General features: G+C 37.6%; 3 protein-coding genes across 3 annotated transcripts; 1 reads left to right on the plus strand and 2 right to left on the minus strand.

Annotated features, from left to right (window-relative positions):
- The first annotated feature begins 5,026 nt into the window (after window positions 1-5,026).
- LOC125215065 (transcriptional repressor ILP1-like) lies at window positions 5,027-9,621 on the plus strand. The gene is made up of 5 exons (XM_048116371.2): window positions 5,027-6,463; window positions 7,168-7,844; window positions 8,215-8,503; window positions 8,604-8,893; window positions 9,234-9,621. Exons 1-5 carry the CDS (start codon window positions 5,129-5,131, stop codon window positions 9,424-9,426), a joined length of 2,784 nt encoding a protein of 927 aa, XP_047972328.1. The 5' UTR covers window positions 5,027-5,128; the 3' UTR covers window positions 9,427-9,621.
- Window positions 9,622-11,289: 1,668 nt separating this feature from the next.
- On the minus strand, window positions 11,290-13,405 carry LOC125211673 (transcription factor bHLH30-like). Its single transcript, XM_048111566.2, has 3 exons — window positions 13,249-13,405; window positions 12,708-13,107; window positions 11,290-12,093 (listed from the first exon to the last, which is right to left on the minus strand). The coding sequence occupies exons 2-3, from the start codon at window positions 13,101-13,103 to the stop codon at window positions 11,629-11,631; spliced, it is 861 nt and encodes a 286-aa protein (XP_047967523.1). The 5' UTR covers window positions 13,104-13,107; window positions 13,249-13,405; the 3' UTR covers window positions 11,290-11,628.
- Window positions 13,406-19,565: 6,160 nt separating this feature from the next.
- LOC125210319 (Eukaryotic aspartyl protease family protein) lies at window positions 19,566-21,186 on the minus strand. The gene has a single exon (XM_048109879.2). It carries the CDS (start codon window positions 21,146-21,148, stop codon window positions 19,835-19,837), a length of 1,314 nt encoding a protein of 437 aa, XP_047965836.2. The 5' UTR covers window positions 21,149-21,186; the 3' UTR covers window positions 19,566-19,834.
- Between the last annotated feature and the right edge of the window lie 1,443 nt (window positions 21,187-22,629).

Consider the following 22,629-nt stretch of genomic DNA (forward strand, 5'->3'; position numbering starts at 1 on the left):
CATCTTCGATGATCATGTTATGCATGATGATGCACGCATACATGATATCGGCAATATCCCCCTGGTAGAAAAAGCGCGTCGGACCCTTTACCAGTGCAAATCGCGATTGGAGCACCCCAAATGCCCTCTCCACATCCTTGCGCGCAGACTCTTGCGCTCGGGCAAAATACCTTCTTCTATCTCCGAGTGGGCATCTGATCGTCTTCAGAAACACGGGCCATTGCGGATAGATGCCGTCAGCCAGGTAGTACCCCATGTTATGCACATTGCCATTGGCCGTGAATTCGATGGAGGGGCCTAATCCGTTGATCCGCTCGTTGAAAAGGGGCGAGGAATTGAGAACATTTAGGTCGTTGTTCGACCCGGCTATACCAAAATAAGCATGCCAAATCCAAAGCCGTTGGTCGGCAACGGCTTCAAGAATGATGGTGGGATGCGTACCTTTGTAGCCGGTAGTAAACTGGCCTCGCCACGCGGTTGGGCAGTTCTTCCACTGCCAGTGCATACAGTCGATGCTGCCGAGCATCCCCGGAAAGCCGTGGGTCCTCCAGTGCCAATCCAGTAGGAACTGGCAGTCAGCTGCGTCCGGCGAGCGAAGGTAGTGCTCCCCAAATATCTCTCGCACGCCCTGACAGAAATTCTTCAGGCACTCGTTGCCAGTCGTCTCGCCGCATTGCAGATACTCATCGAACATGTCGGCGGACCCTCCATATGCCAACTGCCGGATGGCAACAGTGCATTTCTGTAGGGGCGATAGTCCGGGCTTCCCTGCTGCGTCTCGCTGGAGCCGGAACTCGGGGTAACGCGCGGACAACGCATTAACAATGCGCAGGAAGAGGGAGCGGCGCATTCTGAACCGGCGACGAAATACATCTGCCGGATAACGTGGTTCCTCCGCGAAATAATCGGCGAACAGCCGATCGTGCGCACCAGTGTGGTTGCGAGGGATGTATCGGCGCCGCCGGCGGATTGGCCGTTGGGGGGGTGGCTGCTGCATTCGAGCGATCTCGCTTTGTATGCAGCGGGAGATATAGTTGTTGATTGGGTTGTTGGCGAAACCCGCTACATCCCATCCGGTGGGAGCGGGAGGTACCTCTTCTTCGGAAGAAGAATGTGATATTTCCTCGTCGGACTGAGCACGAGACGATGAATCAGAACTCATTTAATAAAGATGGAGAGAAAAAAGATTGAAAATTTGTGTGAATGAAGTTTGTGGGTGATGAATGGAGGAAGAGGATGAAATATTTATAGGGGTGGGATAAAATAGCCGTTCGGCCAAAAAAAAAAAAAAAAATTTTAAAAATCGCCGATTATCGCCGAGCGTCGCCCACAGTGGCCGGCGATCGCTCGGCGATAATCCGGCGATAAATCGCCACTCGGCGAAGCAACGGTAACATTATCGCCGAATTATCGCCGACTTCGCCACAATGGCCGGCGATAATTCGGCGATAATCGGCGATTTATCGCCGAGAATTCGCCACCTCCATTGGGAGTGCTCTTAGAGCTGGTTTGATAGTCACCTTGGTTTAAACTAAAATTGTGTATAAGTATTACTCCTACCACAACACAACTCATTACAAATAAAAAAATATACTTCATCCGTATCAAGATAAGCGACTCACATTGATTTTCTGGACGTCCCAAGTCCCAAGATAGGTGAGTCATTTTTTTTTATCATCTCTTACTTTTTCTATGTACTTTATTAACTTTCTTACTTTATTCCCTTTTCACTTACTAACAAACCCTCCATTTTCTTAAATCCCGTGCCGAAAAGTTTGTGTTCACTTATCTTGGGACGGAGGGAGTAATAAGTAATTAAAAATAGAGAAATTTCGGAATAAAGGGTTAATTTCGCCGACCTTTCGAAATTTAGGATTCAATTCGCTGACCTTTCGGAAGAATAAGGGATTTTCAAATTTTTCTATTTTTTCTTTTATTTTTTCCATCTCAACATTTATTATTGACCAAATCACCCTCACAATATTTTCACTCCAATTCTGATATTTTTAACCCCAACTAGTATTAACCCCCGTGCTATGCACGGGACATAAGAGTTTCAAATAATGATTATAAAATATAATAAATATATTAAAAATAAGAATTCAAAGCACTGTGAAGATTTAAAATAACATAATGTAATTATTGTCTCACTCTAAATGAAGAATTTACTATCCCTAATGAATGAAATATTTCAATTTCAGCAAAACGATTTTATAAAATTTTAATTTATGATCTAAGTGGAGTAAAAACAATAAAATTAATAACAAAGAAAAGATGTGTGACTAATGATCAAAGAGTGTGAGTTAATACGAATAAGATATACAAATAACGAAAATACGTGTGAGTAAAGATCAAAGAATAGAAATTAGATAATTGGAATAAGAAATGTACAATAACAATATATTAGATAAATAAATAAAAAATTTAATTTATCATTGCGTATTGTAATAATATCCGGTATTGACATTAACTCAGTAACCATGATAAATCTTAAACAATTAATGGTTGATAATTATGTTATGATTCTTGTGAGCGAGTAAAGTTATAGTGAACTTCATTTACCCCTAAATTTCTATGCCAATTCAATAACGAAACATCTTGTAGCAATATCTGCTCCCCTGGAACCAACTGCGCTAAGCCCCTGCGGGCAACATCTTATTTCTATTTTGTGTTATTTTTTCTTTCTGTTGATCATGGTTTTTTAAACATTGTGATAATTAGCAAAGTGTGATCAAGGCTAGAGATGAGTATTTGTTTCTCAGTTTGATTTTCTAGCCAAATAGTGAAATTTTAACCCATAAAAAGCTACTCTAGATGTATTTCACCTTTTTTTTTTATTAAAAATTATCGATACTGAGTATATACAAATAAAATAAATAAATATGGATGATAAATTTAACCTTAAATATGGGTAAGTAGTGATATTGACAGATTTCTATGTTTGAGGATTCTTGTATTTTGTTGTTAATGGTTCACATAGAAATTTGAACTCATAATATACATTTAGAGTTGTTTTAGAAAATCAAAGTTTATTTAAATAAGTATATGTTAATAAGCATTTAAAAAATAAGATCATTGGTAACTAATCCAATCTATTTTCCAGTATATAGTTAAGACCAAAAAGAGGAATAACTATAACCATAGTTGTTAGTTTGATCTATACATGTATATGTTGATCCTAGTTGTGGCATGTTAATCATCTATTCTTATAATTGACTGCTGCTGCAATGTCAAGTATAATTGAATACTATGCAAGTGTTGGTGTTTAATGATGGTAAGTTTTGATCTTAAAATTTACCATAATTTATGGTACCTAGTTTTGGCATTTTCTATTCAGAAATCCAAAAATTAGAAGTCAAAATTAGAACCTACATAATAGAGCAAAACATCCAAATTTGAACTCTATTTAATTAAAAAAATATCAAATTATTATTAAAGTTTAAAATATAAAATATACATTTAAAGCTCAAAATAATGCCCAAGTATTATAATTAATACTCAAAATAAAGTACATATATTAATAAACTCCCAAACCCTAAAAAATGTGGCGCCCCCTTCCCGCTTTCTCCTCTTTCACGCTCGCCACCATTTTTGTAGTAGCACTCTTTTCTCTATCTTTCAATCTCAACCTTCCTTCTCCGGTAACATTTCTCCCCTAATTATTGGCAAAGGGCCATTACAAAATTCAATCTTGAATTAAAATGGAGCTCGACCCCCCTCCAACAATGTCCTCCTCAAGGCCAACCGCGCCGCCGGCTGCTCACCGCCATCGCCGTCGCATTCCCTTCCTTACCTCCGTCGTCCGCCGTATGACCTCAGGCCGCACCGACTCTGCCGACACCCATAGGCTGAGAGTCATGCCGTGAACTCGAGGTTCTTTATCTGAATGTCTAGCTGCTGCTCCTATGCTCGATTCCGAGATTGTGGCTTACTTCAAAGGCTTACGTTTCTGGCAGTTGGATCTTCACCTCTATAGCTTAGCTTTTATAGCAATGGTGCTTTTTTTATGGATAATACTACATCTCTTCTAAGCCAAATTGTTTGGGAAGACCACCTTTTTGGAAACACCACTTTAACTCTGCACAAATGCCGTCCGCCGCCGCTCTGGCGATGATTGCGGTCTGCATCGATGCACTCTTTCTCCTTCCTCTTTCTTCTTCTCACCCTTCTCTTCTATGCTTCATTTTGCAGATTCAATATCGTTTTATAATTGTTCCAAATCTTGATTGGGAAGCTATCATTTAATTGGACAAACTTTCTATCCAATAGTTGTTATTTCTCAAAATGACCAAAAGGATGAACAAAATAGCTTTAAATTTTCCCTCCAAAAAGGGCAAAAATATCTTTTCACCAAATTGTCACTTTAGATTAGGATAGATTCTGATACCTCTAGACTCAGATAACTCTCCTTTTCACCCCAAAACAAAGATGCATCCAAATCAACCACCTCGTCAATCTACTCATGAAAGACATGGATCTTCGGTGTTCCGCAGAGGCAACGGCCACCGCCGTGGAACTTTGTCTTCCCAAATTGATAGAGGAGCGCAAGAATTCGAGGATGAGAGCGCCGTTGCAACGACTGAGCACCAGCGGCTGTTGTGGTTCTTCAGATACTGCCCGAACGTGTTCTAGTCTTGCTGCTTCTGCAATTCGTAGCAGCTGAGCGACGACGAAGTCGCCAATTTCTAGTTGTCGTAGCTCGAATCAGACATGTGGTTGTTGAATTGTAGTGAGGTGGAGTAGACATCTTCCCCTTTTTAATAAAAATTCAAAATTTGTTTATATCATTAATTTGATGATGAAAGTTGATGAAATTCATCAAGTTTTGAGAGGTAATCTTAATAAGGTCGGGAAAGTGGAAAGAAGTGATGGCAGCGAAAATTGTCGATGATTTAAAAACTAGTACCGTGAAAGATGGAAATAATAATAAAAAAGCAGAAAAAAAATAAAAAAATTCGAAAATCTCTTATTTTGAAAATTTGCATGCCTCGAAGAAATTTCAAAAGGCCAGCATAATTAATCCGAAATTTCTCAAAATAAAAGTATTAACCGGCTAAACAAATCCGCCCAAGAAGCGATACAGAACTGCCAACCGAAAATCTATCATCGGTCGCCACCGCTCGCCGCCATGAGCAGCGCTAAATCCCGCAACTTTCGGCGCCGTTCCGGCGACGATGAAGACGAACAAGCCAGCACCTTCGTCACCCCATCCACCACCAAAACCAACGGAGCCGCTGCTACCACAAGCAAACCCAACAAATCCAAAAAGCCGACCCCCCAGTCTGGCGCCAAAAATCTCCTTTCATTCGCCGACGACGAAGAATCTCCGTTTTCTCGCCCACCGCCAAAGCCATCTTCCTCGTCTCGATTCCCCAAATCTTCTTCGGCTCACAAGCTCAGATCGTCAAAAGACCGAATTGCCCCTCACCCTCCCTCTTCGTCCCTCCCCTCCAATGTCCAGCCACAGGCTGGCGTCTACACGAAAGAAGCCCTATTAGAGCTTCAGAAGAATACTAAAACCCTGGCTGCGCCTGCTCGTAATAGGCCAAAGCCCGACCCTGAGCCTGTTGTAGTGTTGAAGGGTTTGATCAAACCCGTTAATTCAAGCGAATTGGATACAGCCACTGGAAAAGGTGATGATAGTAGTGATGATGATATGATGTTTGATCGGAAAGATTCAAGCGTTGAAGCTAAATTGAAGGATATTCGGATAGGGCCGGGTTTTAGGGAGGATAAGGAAGGGATACCGGACCAGGCCACAATTGAAGCGATTAGGGCGAAGAGGGAGAGGCTGAGGCAGGCCAGGGCTGCAGCTCCGGATTACATAGCATTGGATGGAGGTAGTAATCATGGAGAGGCTGAAGGTCTGAGTGATGAAGAGCCGGAGTTTCAAGGGAGGATTGGATTTTTTGGTGATAAAATTGGTGGGCGTGACAAGAAGGGTGTTTTCGAGGATTTTGAGGAGAGACCAGTGCCGAAAGAGAGGGGAATGGAAGTCGTTAGCGATGGAGAGGACGAGGAGGATAAGATGTGGGAGGAAGAGCAAGTTAGGAAAGGGTTGGGGAAGAGGCTGGATGATGGTGTTGGAATTCAAGGAGCAGGTGCTACTGTTGGCGGTTTAAGTAGGTTGCCATCTAGTGGAATGCATCACCCTGCCCAAAATGTGAATGGTAGAAGTAGCTATAACAATGTTGGAGGGGCAAGTTTTGACATGTTTGGTGGTAGTGATATGTCTATTTCTCAGCAGGCTGAGCTTGCTAGAAAAGCCATGACTGAGAACCTGAAGAGGGTTCAGGAATCTCATGACCGAACAATGGTGTCTTTGGAGAAGACAGATGAAAATCTCTCTTCTTCTTTACTGAATGTTACGAGTCTGGAGGACTCCTTGTCAGCTGCCGGTGAGAAATTCCTCTTTATGCAAAAGCTTCGTGAGTTTGTTTCTGTTATATGTGCCTTTTTGCAGGTATGAATAGAGTTTTCTCTTGTAATGTTGGTTAATTCATTGATATGTGAACATGCTATGATTTTCAGTACCTTGCTCTTTGCTACAGTTTCATGGAGATGTAATTCTGGATTGGTCATGGTCATAGTAGAAATACAAAACCATTTCCCTTGAGTTTCTTGAGAGACTAGTAATAAACCATTAAGTAGTCATTTACGGATATTATATGCACTGACACAATCAAGTACTCTCTGCCAAAATAAACAGAATATAAGTGGCCCGAGAGTCTATTGAACAATTGCAGAAAAATATGATAATTGATAGCATCTATAAGTTTGTGGTAGATATTGTGAATTGGCCAGAACTTTTCCATTTAACACTATGATAACTGATGTAGAATGGTGGATTGGATGTAAAACCATGAATTTGTTGAATAACTGACAAGGCCAACTTGAAGAATTCTAGACATTTGAGTCATTATTCATTAATAGTAGTATGTAAACTAGTGAAAGCAATATCAAAAACATTAAATTCAATTATCTATGAACTCGATTGAATAGCACATACATCATCTATTTGTATATTATAATCTGCTATTTTAATTGGGCTTGATATCTTAAATATGAGTTATTCTGTCTCAAAACTTAGTAATTCTTCCTCTTAACTTTTTTTAATGTTCGGCTAAAGAGCCCTTCCTTATGTTTTGGCTTTATTTGCTTTCACAGCATAAAGCTCCTTTCATTGAGGAACTCGAAGAACAAATGCAGAAGCTTCATGAAGAACGTGCGAGAGCCATTGTAGAAAGAAGAGCTGCAGATAATGATGATGAAATATCTGAGGTAGAATTAGCTATTGCTGCAGCACGGGCAGAACTCTCTAAAGGAAGCAGTGCGGAAAAAGTAGCAGCAGCCATTGCTGCTTCCCAGGCTGCCTCTGCTAATGCAAGAGCAGCTAAAGGTGCACCAGTGGAGCTGGATGAGTTTGGTCGAGATGTGAATCTGCAGAAACGGATGGATATTACTAGAAGATCAGAAGCCCGGAAACGAAGGCGGGCGAAAGCTGATTCAAAGAGGAAGTTGGCCATGGAACATGACAGTTCCGTTCAACTTATGGAAGGAGAATTCAGCACTGATGAAAGTGATAGTGAGACTAGTGCTCACGAGTCAACCCATAATCAATTACTTCAGGTTGCTGCCAAGATTTTTAGTGATGCAGCGGAGGAATATTCTCAATTTCAAGTGGTTGTGGGAAAATTTGAGAAGTGGAAGAAAGATTATGCCACAAGCTATCGTGATGCATATATGTCCTTAAGTATACCTGCTATTTTCTCACCTTATGTGAGATTGGAGCTTCTAAAGTGGGATCTACTTCATGAAGATGCAGATTTTATGGATATGAAATGGTACGCACTACACACATTATTTTCTGTTTGTTATTTCTTTGCAATGGAATAAAACACTCCCATTCTGTTGCTTATTATCCCCCTAAAATTTTAGTAGAATGAATAGTGGTTCGGAAAAACAGGATAATGAACTAAAACATCTTCATGCGTATGATTTCTTGGCTTTATTTCTCTATTTGTACATTTTTGGATTTTTCTTTGCAATTTACAGCATTACTTGTAAAGACATGTTATGTTTAAAATATATTTGCACTAGGAAACATGTTGAAACTTTGAAAGTTAGGGATGCTGTGAGGATGTACAATGCAAATAAAGCTTATGGACTACTAATACGTTTATTAATAGATTCGTCTGTCTGTATTTTCTGTAGGTGTTCGTTGCTCTTCAATTACGGGCTTCCGGAAGATCAAAATGGAAAGAATGGAGAGGATGCTGATGATGATGCAAATCTTATTCCTGAGCTGGTTGCAAAAGTTGCACTTCCTATTTTGCACCATCAGTTAGCATTTTGTTGGGACATTCTTAGCACCCGTGAAACAAAGAATGCTATTTCTGCTATGGACATGATCACCGAATTTGTAGGTTCCTCAAATTCAGCTGTTGGGAAATTGATAGCTGTTCTTCGTGACCGTTTCACTACTGCTGTGAATGATTTGGTGGTAATGTTTCTAAACTTTTTAAACTTGGCTTTTCTTTGTATAAATGTGTCATATCAATATTTTCTCAATGGTGTTTTCTGCCTCATGATTTCTAAAATAGGTCCCCACATGGAGCCCACTTGAACTGAAGGCGGTACCTGATGCAGCACGAGTTGCTGCATATAGGTTTGGCACCTCTGTCCGTTTGTTGAGGAACATATCTTTGTGGAGTAAGGTTCTTGCTATTTCCGTTGTTGAGAAGATTGCACTTGATGAACTGTTGTATGGGAAGATCCTTCCTCATCTGCGCAGCATACAGACAAACGTGCATGAAGCAATTATACGAACAGAGAGGGTGATTGCTTCACTTAATGATGTATGGACTGGTTCTAGTGTTACAGAGGATCGGAGGTATGGCTTCTTTGTAATCGTATTTCATAAGTTCATATTATTTGCTCTGCAGCTCATTCTTGATGATATATTGGGAGATAATTACTTTCATGCTCTTAATTCTAGTGTCAGTTTCCATGGTTGCATGCTGTAATTTTGTGCACTTTTCTGTCAAATATTTGGAATTTATGTTATTATCATCAACTCACTACCAATATATATGCCGCACAAATGGATTATACTGGGCATATCTACGACTATGACAAGTATAATATGAATAGCTCGTATCTGCATGTGCACGGAAAAGCTTTTATCCATGTATTCAATAGAAAACTAAGTTTTCTGTGTTGGTTGAATGCAGCAAGAAATTGCAGCCGTTGGTGGACTACGTGTTGCTGCTGGGGAAGATTGTGGAGAGAAAGCATGCGAGCAGTGGCATGGAGAGCGAAATGGGTAAACTGGTGAGACGACTGAGGAAGATGCTGGTGGAGCTGAACCAGTACGACCATGCAAGAGCATTGTCAAGAAGCTTCAATCTCAAGGAAGCTATTTAATGTTGTGTTCGTACAATTTTGATAATGACAGTAGCCTTTAACTTTGTCGTTGTAATACCCCTTTTCTGGCTTACTTATAGTTAAGTGTGAAATTAGCCTAGCAATGACATACTTAATTGCAATCTCTTCTGCAGATTCTTTTGGTAGATTGATTGTGGTCTAATTTGAGTGTCGTCTGGCATCCACTTGATTCTACATTGACGAACGAGAAATGCGTCCTATAGATAGTGATAGTAACTTTTCATTAATAATCATGAAAAATAAAGCAACTATATGAAGATATTCAAAAGGACCTCAGCATGGAAATTAAAGAATACAGTTTTTGGTACTATTACGTTGGCTCCAGTAGTATGACTACTTTTAGACACATTTTTGAATTTGAAACATTATAATTACACACATTTTTGTATTTGAAGCGTTGTAAAAAATAGACGAGCCAAAATTGATTTTAAAACATTATTAGTGGGTAATAAATTAAGAACTTCCTCCTGCAAAGAAGTACTCTAGTATACAACATCAAGTAAATAATATTTCTTCCGTCCCTTAAAAATAGACATTTTTGGGATGACATACACAACTAGTAAAATATGAGAAATATATAAATAAAATGTTATTGGAGTATTGTTAGTATAGAATGAGACAAATTCATTAGAAGGTAAATTTTTTTTACTAAAAATAGAAGATGACTGTTTTTATGTGATGAAATAAAATGGAAATAGTGTTTAATTTGATGGGACACAGAGAGTAGTAATTAAGAACAAAAAAACAACATAATGTGTAGCAGGGGCGAATCTACATTATGTCTAGGTGGGGGCATTTGCCCCTCCTCATTTTCCAACACATGTATATATATTACCTATTATAAATTTTATTTCATTCAATCTCTTACTAAATGCCCCTCCTCAAAAATACTTAAAATTCCTTCATATAAAAATTTGCACCCCTCTCTACAAATTCCTAGCTCCGCCCCTGATGTGTAGAATTCGAGTAAAAGTTAAGTAGTCTGGACATATTGTCACATGATGTGTATAACCGATCATAATTGTAGAAAAAAAACTCATTTTTTCTATTTCCTAATGCAATTGTGATTCACAGGACGCACTCCGTGCCAATATATCTGGATAAGTGAATTTTTATTAGTAGAATCAATTTTTAAGAACACGAAATCACAGCAAACTGAACGTGACAAGGATTTCATATTGCTTTGATACTTTATGTTCAGAATTCAGATCGCTCGAAACGTATAAAACCTCTATTTTTTTGGTGTTGTCAGAATTGCTATTTATTACTCCTAATTGTCTTCATAATAATTTAGTACCATTAAAATTTACAAAATAAAAACTTCAAAAAATAGCAGGGAACATGAATTATTATAGTGACGACGCAACTCGATTCAAATATCCTTTATGTATGGAGGAGAGAATGACACGATTAAATATGAAGACATGTTTATGTCACGATTGTGCTTTTTGTGTACATTATATAAGTTGAATCTTGAAACAAACAGACAAACCTTTGAGGATGTCATTCAATAAACTTGGAATATTTCCAAGCATTCCAACTGTTGTATAAACATTTATCACACAAATACGTGCAGTAGGCAAGTTTTTTTTTAACTTTCTGCAGAAAACCATTTGCTCAGCACAACAACTTTTCACTATTTTTCCTCATTTAGTGAAATATCTTTTACTTCAGAACATGGATAGTATATACATAATCTATTATTCATACATATCATATCCTCTCTTCCATCATTTTCACCATGTTCTTCACTCCAAGAGTCTTTTTCATCAGATACATTTGAACATATAGCTATTCCCTAGGCAGATTAAATTAACAAACATTTGAAAAAGCAAAACAAGAAGCGTTGAAATTACATACTCCTCATTCAAATTAGTGCAACTAAAAATCTTGCACTTGAATACATAATTTCAAACCATATATACACAATTCATCATCCATATTAATATAGGAGACTAGACCTTGAAGCCTCAAACATCACACTATTAATCCTAGCATAATGAAGCAAGAAACCCTCCCAAATCCAAAGTTTCTATAATAGGCTTTGATTTCTTTCCCCCACATTTGTACAATTAGATACCGAAAAAACCCCAAAAACCACACAAACAAAACCAAACAAACCCAACAAAAACCTAAACATGCACCAAACAACAAAGCATCAAATAAATAATAACTCCTTAATTAATAAGACCTGTAGTGATCACGAATATTGACATTAGTCCTTTGCCTCTTCACACTCGCCGCGGCCTCATCGGCGTTGGACGACCTCTCCATCACTCCCTTAAGCGCGTCGTGAATCGAGGCGATGCAACGCTCCTCGTCCACCTCCTCCTCTTCCTCCTCCTCCTCGTCTCCGGTGATGAACAGCACATTCCTCACTCTCCCCCCGAGCGTCGTGATCTCGGCTCGCAGCGTCCTCAGCTTCAACGCCTTGAGCGTCTTGATCAGCTCCGGCAGCAAATCCGATCGATCCTCGCAGCAGATCGAAGCTCTGATCACCCATTTTCCGTCTTCTTCGTTCGCATTGTCCACCGTCAATTCGTCCATCTCCGTCGGAACGGGATTCGTCTCCGCTATCACACATGTCTGCCGCTTCAGCTCCTTCACGTGCTGAATCACCTCCGCCAGCAATGAGGCTTTATCCGTCTGCAACAAATTGAGATCGAATTTGATTGGAATTGGAACATTTTTTGTGGCTTTAGGGTTTTGATTTGGGGGAACTGGAAATGTTTAGGTTTAGTTAGAGAGTAAAGATTTTTGGGTAGGCGTGGCGGTGATAGTGTCGGAAAATGAGGCTAATTCTGACAATATTGCTTCTTTGTCTCTCTTTTTTGATTCTCCTACAATCTCCCTACTTGGTTTTATTTTACTGCAAATTCGGCAAGAATTTTCCATGGAAGCTTTTCCGCAGCTCCACGGTTTCACTTTTTCTTACAGTCGGCCGATATTAACGCTACCCATTTCCCTTTTCCGCACCATTTTTGCCTTTCCTCGATTTCGCCACTCCCATTTAAATTGCTTCAATCTTAACATTAAATATTAAGCCTTGCTATAAGATGATTAATTGCTACAAAAATCATAAAATTAAAACCTCCATTTTGGTGCAATACTAACATTATGTAATAAAATATTTAGGAAATTGTAAATCATTGAACATGTACTATTACTATTGCAACAATTCATATAATATGTTGAAAACAAAAAGGAGGTGTGTTTGTAAAACAAGATGAAAAGTGAATAGTAATTGGGGGGGAGCTTACTTTGGTTGTGTTAGGGAGCAAGCTTCTTAGCTTAGCAAGATGGTTGTTGATTCTCTCCCTCCGCCGCCTCTCCGCCTCGCTGTGGCTCTTGGACGCCGCCAGCGCCTTGGCATCCATGATTTCCTGCGCGGAGAGCTTCTGTAGCTCCGCGTGCAGGCCAAAGGGCGCGCCCGAGTGCCCCAGGAGCTGCGGCTCGTAGCCCGACTTGAACATGCCGCCGTAGGCCACCTGCCCCGCGCCCGAGAGCAGGAACGGGTCGTGCTCCCGGGTTGCGAAATTGACCGGGTTGAAGGTGTGAACCGGCGGCAGCGCCCACGGCAGGATTTGTGACACGTCAGGGAAAGTTAGAGCCGATCCATCTCCCATGTATACATCCCCACTGTTTTCTTGTTGCATCTCTCTACAATTTATTCAAAAAAAAAAAAAAAAGTAGTGTATGAATTATCCATGGCAATGCAAGATAGAGAAATTTTAGGGTTTGGTTGGTGATGATCATGGGAGAATGAAACAGAAAAAAGGGAGTGAAAGCTAGTACAAGTACCTTTGGTTATGAGTAAAGGTTGATTTATTTTTTGTTATTCTTCTTCTTGTTGTTGGACAGGCTTTGAGAGATTAAAGTAGTGGAGATTTTGGTGAATGGTGAAGAGAGTGGAGAGGGGGGGAGGCCTTTTTATCCTTGTATCGAATGATAGCTTTTCCTTTGAATTCTACATGCTTGGTTTTGTTTGTATCTTTTTGGTGGTATTTGAGTTTGTTAATACTATAATTAAATTAATGTGGTGGGATGGGATGGGATGGCCCCTCCACACAGTTTGTGACAGTACTGTTAGTCTTCTTGCCTTTCCTCTTACGGCACTCTCTTTCCTCTCACTAACTGCATCATATACGATCCATTTCTGCACCACAACCACTACCTTTTTCACCACTCTCACACACTACTATATGATTTTAATGTATATGCATAATAATATTAATGCATGCTGGTTTTAGACAGCAACATAAAAACAGACAGAGATTGTCGACAAATAAAGAAAAGTTTTATTAGTTAGTATAGTAGTGTGTGAATTGTGATGATAAAAAATAAATAAAGGGAGAATTGAATTGAATTGAATTGAAATAAGGTGAAATGTGAGAATGGTCAAGCTTTCCCACGTTGTTCCATAATATACCCTTTCTGTATAGCTATTTCCACGCCAAACCTTTCTGCTTCTTCAAGGCCCATGTAATCATTGTGTCTTGGAACGCACTCCTCCCCCACCCCTATTCACTCATGAGAGAGAAATATCTCTTTATCTATTGATGCATAAATACAGTTTATGTCCCTATATTGCACTAGTCTCCTCGGTTTCAGCTGCTTATATTGCAGACGCACCAGATTCTCCATTTCCCACTCATGCTACTTGTCAAATTCGTTAAAATGATTTGACCCTAATATGAGAAAATCTCTTTAATTTCAACTTTGCTACTACTACTATTTCTACTGTTTCTCATTCAAATGAGCTAAACAAAATTATGATTAAACGGTAGTGTTGGTAATATTTTTCTCTCTTCTATTTTCTAATTTTAGAAAATGGAGTAACTGTATGCTATAATGGGAACTTGGAAATACAAATGCAATTATGGAACTGCCGGCAAATTGTAATGCCATTGATTTCTAAGGCACCACTATTTCTGGCATCTATGTTTATATTTTGTCCTTTTATAAATGGAGTGTTATTGTTCAGGTAGTGACTATCTATAGTGTACAAGTATTAGAATTGAATTGGGAAATGATAATTGTGTAATATGATCAGGACCAATGAAAATCAAACACTAGTTGCTCCTCCATATGCATGTTCCAAATTAAGTTGTGAAATGTGAGAGAGAAAGAAAATTGAGAAATTAAAATAGATACAAAAAGTGGCACTAGTAAAACTGAAAAGTTGATTTTTCATGGAAAAGTCCGAGTCAGAGTATTGTTTTCACACAGGTGATTAAAGTTAAATCTATGATGATTAAGCCTACTCATCTCTAATTCCCTTTTTCTAGCACCATAATGAAAATTCACTGCGCTTGTCTAACACTAATATTTCTACATTTTTTATTTTTTCCAACTACATGTCTCTCTATGTTTCTAGTTTTACTACGATTGGTAACATAGTATAAGTATATAGTTTGTACATAAATCGTAGTAATATACTTATCTTTTTATCAAAGTTTGAGAACGTTGTACTGGAGTTATGTAATTACTAAATGTCTAAATTCACACTTGATTACTATACTTGTATAAAAAAGAGCAATGCTACGCTTTCACAAAATTTAAAGTCTAGCGTGGAGATGCTTGAAGAAATAATAGTAGTTATTTAAATAACATAATTTAGTTAAAAATGATAATTTAAATAAAAATTTTCAATTTCTCGTAATTTTCCTCTGCATAACATAAATTTATTTGGTAATGCTTAAAACAAATACTATTATATTTTATTAGAAAATATCTTTTTATTTTTCTTACTTCATGAAAAATGTTGTTTTGAACAACACCAATGATGTCGTTTTGTAGATTGATGATGCAACTGAAAAAAATTTAAATTTATAATTTAATACTAGTGTTCTTTAAAATTTAAAAAACTAACCAAAATATAATAAAATTTTGTGATCTAAAAATTACTTTATCACTTATTTAAACTACATCATACTATAGGAATAGGGAGAGTGACATTTACTTGCATTCTTCTCCAATAATGTATTTTGTGGTACGGAAAATATTGTGCTATATTTAGTGAAGTCTGAGCATTATAATTTGTAGAAAATTGAGAAGGTACAATGTTCTTCTACTCACTTTGGACAGCGAAAGCACGATTCACACGCTTATGCTCACACGCATGGCCACTTTCGGTCCCCATTTCTTAGCCTTTTTACTCCCCTTTCTTAACTTTCTTTTTTTACATTTCCATTTAATATACTCCATGTTATTCTTGTATTTAAATATATGATGATGGATTTTTTCCCTCCTCCACCACTCTATGACGTCAGCCTCATGTTGTCATGACGTATCTTCCCTCCTCCATTTTAAAATATTAAAATGATGCTATTGCTATGCTAGCTGATTTTTAATTACAGAATCAAGTTCTTCCTCTATATATTTTCTTCGCTTTTTATTCGGATTGAGAAATTAAACAGTTGTCTTGGTAAAAGAAGCTCTTGACCAAGTTTTAAGATCAAATAACTTCTTCATGTATAAAAAAACAATTACTATTATCGATTATGCTTGAAAAAATAGAGGGAGTTGCTTCTTTCTTATATCAATAGTAATTAATCCCCCCCATGTTACTATAATTAGTAGGGAGTAATTAATTAATTCATATATATGTATCGTTTGATAAAAAAAACCTTCAATTGCGTCGTGAATGATAAATCAATTTTCAAAGTTATGTTTTGAAGAATAAAGACAATAAAGAGCGAATGTGATGAATAAGACAGTTGGTGTTAGGGGACCATGAAAAATCTAGCCTATCTTAGTCACAAGGATTATTATAAATTAATAATCTTCTTTATTTTTGGTAAAGTGAAGTAGGGTTTCATCTGTTCCATCCCAATCCCAATATAATGAAAATGGAGCTGTCTTTTGTTTTAATATTATTCTTTTTATATATTTATATTATTTTCGTAACAAGGAATATTGAATAGCAATATTGCGCTATATAAATTTGAAAATTCGAGTAAAGTGTGGAATAGAATGAAATTAGCCGTCTTAATCAAGTGTTATTCACTTTGATTTTCCCTAAAGTCAGAGAATGAAGACACGTCATTCAAAAATTTGAAAGAAAAATTATGTCGTCAACGTGAAAAGTGAATTTTGACCAAATGTAAATATACTTGTAAACTGTAATGATTTCTCTACTTGCTCTATAATTATCTCATTTCATGCAAAGCCGAAAGTGAAACGCCTTTATTTTTTCATTTTCTCGACTATGCTTGATCGGCGGGTGATTAATTTACATCTAGTTTATTTAAAATATTACGATCTAGAAACTTATTTTAAAGTAGCCGGTGATATATTTTATTACAGCATATATTGATATTGTGATTTTAGAAATAGGAGAAAATTGATTAAATATTAAGAAGATGTGTTGCTTATTAGCAGTGAATGAATTATCATTTAAAATTAATGAAGTGATTGTTAAATTGTTTTTTATGGTTGAAGGTTAATTCACCAATCAAAATGAATGTTACTCACGAAGTAAAACAAAATACGAGTATTACTTATAACGATATTGTTAAGATAAAGTGAAGAGCGCATAACGCAACTTAATTGGACTTCGATTTTGGATTTCAAATCTGATCTGTAAAATTTGTGTAGCCCAAACTTGCTTTAGAGGACCCCAACAATAATAGGCCTGGCTCAAGAGATGATATAACAAAAAGATTGATGTGACAATTTGTATAAACAGTTTTATGCGACAACTGAAACTACGTTTTGTACAGCGACATGTTTATAGTCCACCTCAAAATTGGTATAAACCCATACCACTACATATCTCAACTATGGGAAATGATTCAAACGGTGTTCGGTTTGCAAAATTGTATCTCGAATTAAATTAGTACTCCCTCCGTTCCAAGATATTATTAAACTCATATGTACCATTTTAGGGTGTCCCAACATACTTGAGTCATTTCTATTTATGGTAAAAATTTACTTTATTACTAACTCCACTTACACCACTAATCAACATCTCCTAAATTTTTGTGCCCAAAAGAACGAAGTCTAATATCTTGGGACGGAGGGAGTAGTAAGTTTGGTTTATGAGATTTAGTCCTTCAATTCAATCCTAAATGAACAATCATGAGATAATTAGTCATAGCTAACCCCCTATGACTAAAATAATTTCACAACCCAATCCTAGATTATATCTTGATATTATTTTATCTAGAAAATCGAACACCAACTAAGTGCAGTTTCATGTTGGAATCACAATTAATGATTAACATGCAATAAATATTGAATATGATTAATAAATATAAAATGGAAACATACAGTCTTGAATTAATGACATCGATTGATAATTATGAAGTGAGGAAATTGTCCTGTAAATGTTGACACTTGAAAATCTTTGTTTTTTTCTACATCTTGTTAGAGAAGTGAGAATTTATTGACACAAATATTTATAATTGTATTTCATACACTTGAGATCATACCTTATATTCAGTGATCACGTCTCTAACTTATTTTTCACTTATAACAAAATTATTATTATAACAACGGTATATGCACAATAGTCCTCGCACTTTGTTTGCCCTTATTTTTGTGATATACAGTAGAATGCTACTCCAATATAAGATAAACTAAAATGAAATTTGTCTATGTTAAATTAGTCGTAGAAATGGATGTGAGGTATATGAAAATAAGGACACACCAAGATACATGAAAATAAATTATCATGGGCCGAGTTTTTAAGAAAAGATTAAACATTAACCAAGTAAATATAAAAAAACGGAATTAATCCTAAAGTGACAGAATTAATCTCCTATGACTGTTTCAACAAAATCGTAACCAATTAATTAGTACTGTGATATATTATCACGTGATCAAACCTGATAATATAACTTCTCACAGCTGTCCATAAACAGAAGTAGCAATATGTAGCATAGGTAATATTTTTTGGCCTATTTGATTGGCTTGAAATAGTTACAAATTTACAATAAACTAATTGTAATTCTAAATTATATTTCATGGGATTCGAATGATTATATTTAGAAAAGGTTAGTTATAAACTCGAAAACGTTAATTATAAACTTTAGAAATGAAGTTTTGATTTTAAAAGTTCCATATAATCTCCAGGCTCCAACATCACTCGTACGACTACTTAGAAAAATAATCAGGAATAAAGTCATTACTTTCGAGCAAGTAAAATGAAATTACTATTAATGTTAGTGTTAAATTGATATATCTAATTAGTTACTAATTTTTATAGATGGAAGCATCTGGAAAATACATATCTTGCTTTTACCATGACAGCAATCATATTAGAAAAATGGCAATATTTTGGATTTAAAATCCAGAAATTTGCGGCATTTGAATTTGGCCTAACTATTCAAACATGGCATCAGATTTTCTTGTACGTTATTTAAAAAAGGAGCATCTTTTGCATTAAAGTTGTGAATAATGGAAACGATGGGGACAAAAGCATATTAATAATGATTTTTGCCTCTTTGTGCAGCCCTTTTTTTCTCTTTGTATTGTCCATTTTTCGTTTGTTTTCTACTCATATCCCTTTACTTAATTTGTTTTATCATATTTTTAATTCTAGATTTTAAGTTTGGCTAAACAAGATAGCCTTAGATTATTAGATAAATTTCAAAAGGACATAGTACGTTTATGGAAACTAGCGTGTGCTGTCTGGAACACTATGTATAAATCAATATATGTATGTATTCTCACTTTTTCTTCACTTAATTATTAAAAACAAATTTCTTTAAATCTCCTATCTAAAAGAAACAAATTTCTTAAATCTCTTTCACAAACCATGTGTAAAAGAAGCTAACCATTATGATAGATATTTTTCATGCACATCAATGTTTTTAAAAATATTTATTTTTATTTTGATCTCATAAGTTAGATTTTTTTTGTGCCAATAGTTATATTTAGTGTAATTGCAGTCTAACGACGTACACACTCTGAGTGATTAATTAATTAATTAGGCTGCATTGATTAGATATTAATGTTATTTGAACCTATAATATGTTGATATTAACAGCATACTGGAATTGGAATCATAAAATGACTAGTGATACTGACACGTGACACGTGACAGAGTTTTTACAAGCAAAGGATCATAATCTATTAATCTACTCTAATTTTCAAATAAAATAAAGCAGGGATAAACAATGGCATTAAATTTTCTATTAAAAAACGAATTAGGAGTGAGTTTCAATAAAATCCAGATTAGAAACCCCAAATTTGAAAAATCACATATCAAGACATGTAGTATTCGAGACAGCTTTTTCCTCTGCACATTGCCTGTTTTTTATGTCACACATAAAAACACACCACAAAATTTAAATAAATGAAACACCTCACCTGTCACCTGCCCCAAATCTAATCACATTTCCCTTTTTCCAAATCATCATCTAAAATCAAATTAACCCCTTCACGGCGGCGCAGAACAGCCGCGCCGCGTGAAGCCGAGCCGCGATCGATCCTTGTCGAATTCGAAGGTGTAACCTTGCTGCATCAAGTTCCCGATCACCGCGAACCCCGCGTCCGTCGTCACCGGCTGCAAAGCCAGGCACTTCACGTCCTCCGCCGCGTCGATGAAGTAGTTCCGCGGCGGAGGCTTGAAAACCGCGCCGCCGCCTAGTCTGAAACTCAGCTGCGGCAGGCTCGCCCTCGGCGCGCCCGACGACACGTTCAGGCACAAATCGAACCCCGGCACCGGATTAGCAGACTCCGGCAGCTTCACCAGCCGCTCGAAAACGGCTAGGATCGTGCGATACGCCGGCTCCGGTAGAAAAGTTATGGTGGTGCCGGAATCGACGACGGTTCCGCCGTTTCCGTAGTCATCGATTGCCCAAATTGAGGGGGTAATTCGTAATTTCACATTGTCAATTGATACGCTTTGGATGTTAATGTAGTAGAATGTTGGTGCGAGAGGGTTGACTAGCAACGGAGTGTAGGTCAATTTGGATATTCCGGCGCCGATGATGAGGTAGCTCGTCGGCGGCGGGGAGAGTGTGTAATCCATTAAACAGTAGGAGAATTTGTGGCCGAAATGTCGACCCAATTGGGAGGTAAAGGAGATCGGGCCGCGACCCAGGCCCAAAACACCATCGCCCCCATTGAAACTTGGGCCGGAGAGGCTGGGGCCCGAGTTCCAAAACCCGCATCCGAAGTTGAAACGCTGGAACTTGAATAATTTAGCGGCGGAGGCGTTGAACGACGTCGTTTCGGTGGAGAAGAATCCGGTGGTGACGGAGCCGTCGGCGTAGGAGTACTGGTAGCGGCAGGTGCTGTGGAGGCGCGTGCGGTTGCAGCGCGGGGCGTGTTTGGGGTGGGGGACGAGGTTGCAGGCCGGGGTGTAGCAGTGGTGGGGGGAGAAGGTGGCGGAGCGGCGGGGGCGGAAGGGGGCGGAGTTGGGGGAGCAATGGCGGCGGCAGGCGGAGCAGGAGACCCAGGTGAGGTCGCTGCCGGTGTCGGCGATGAGGAGGAGGGGCTGCGGAGGGGTGCCGAGGTGGAGGGACACGAGATACTGGCCGGAGCCGAAGGAGGCGGCGGAGGTGACGGGGAGGCGGGGGGCGGAGAAGAGGAAGGCGAGGCGGTGGTTGTCGGCGGAGAGGGCGTCGGAGGGGGTGGGAGGGTAAGGGCTGCGGTGGAGGAGGGGGAGCTTGAGGTGGTGGGAGGCGGCGGCGGAGAGGAGGAGTAAGAAAGTGAGGAGAGACAAAGGGGATGAAATGAAAGGAGCCATTAAGATTAGTTGGATGGGGAAGAAGCGCGTTTTGCAATATAGCTGTAAACACTCCCCACTATTTAAGACTCACACATGTGTTCCCGCTTTCCACTTTTTTTTAATATCACTATTTAAGACTCACACATAGTTTAAGTTAATTACTAAACTATCATCATTTTGCCCTAATAATTTCTATAAAATCGTTTTGTTTAAAATTAACATCTTTTCAAGCTAAACTCCTTACAAAAATTAGCATCTTTATATCAAAAAACTTATATTTATTTTGATATTCTATTTTTGTGAGCATTAATAATTTTGGACAAATTTTATGAATAATCAATTATTATTTTGGATAAATTCTATATGAAAATATTTTATCAAGTAGCAAATTTTATATGTTTAATTTTTTAAAGTTTAAAGCGTTATGTTTAAAACAAAATCAATTGCCTTCAAGTATTACGTAATTATAAGTATAATATAATATAATGTAAATAAAGTAATATAACGAAAATATAATACGATTTAATGTAAAGTAATATAACGAGAATATAAAGTAATATAATGAGAATATTATAATATAATATAATATAAATAAAATAACAAAGTAATATAATTAGAACAACAAATTGACATCAACAAAATTCTTAATATGATTTAATAGGAAAATGACTTCCTTCAATACAACAACTAAGTAAAATTGATGGGTTAGAAATTTTGATGGGTAAAATTGTATTTTGCTAACTTAACTAGGCTTCCATGATAAATAACATAGGATTTTGGGTAGTTACAAATATGACTAAAACATAAGATTTTCAGTGGACTTTGTGCGGGCCGGAAATAAAACACGGGCTATTATGTTTGGTAACATTACTACCAAACACACAAATAAACCTAGATTAATCTCTTATCTAGGCGAAACATAGCTACCAAACGGCCCATTACTATTCGTCGGAATCCTAATTATTGTTTTATTTCTCTAGTTTGGAATTCAATTTGATACTATGATTTATTACTGGTTTAAATCAACTTTGAGTGACCAAGTCATTGGTTACTTACAGACTCAGTTGTTTATACAGCATGAATTTACATGTTTTCGTGGGACATGGTATGTTTTACGTGTTACCTCCATGGCTCCATCCAATTTCTTCACATAATTCTCATAAATTTATGGACGGTCTGACATGGCATCCAAGGAGAATTCATTCACGTAGTGGGAGAGGATAGGCTGTAGGCGCTGCAATGCTACAATGCGAATAGGGCAATAGTATTGTCGATGCCACGTGTACACCGATCGCGTACACTACATGCACTGAGAGAGTGAAATTTTTTCGTTGGTACTGTATGTGTAGAATGATGTTCGTGTGCATAATTGACACGTTAGCGTCATATATTGTATATTTCCAACAACGCCTAGACGCAACCAATTACAATGACTTCCTGATGCTCCAAAAGTGCACTACTACAGTACAATATCTCGTATATAATGGCGCTAAAGATCT

This window comes from Salvia hispanica, chromosome 3 (assembly GCF_029641045.1).
Source record: "Salvia hispanica isolate PSC_SH4W2 chromosome 3, Shi_PSC_v1, whole genome shotgun sequence".
Lineage (NCBI taxonomy): Eukaryota > Viridiplantae > Streptophyta > Magnoliopsida > Lamiales > Lamiaceae > Salvia > Salvia hispanica.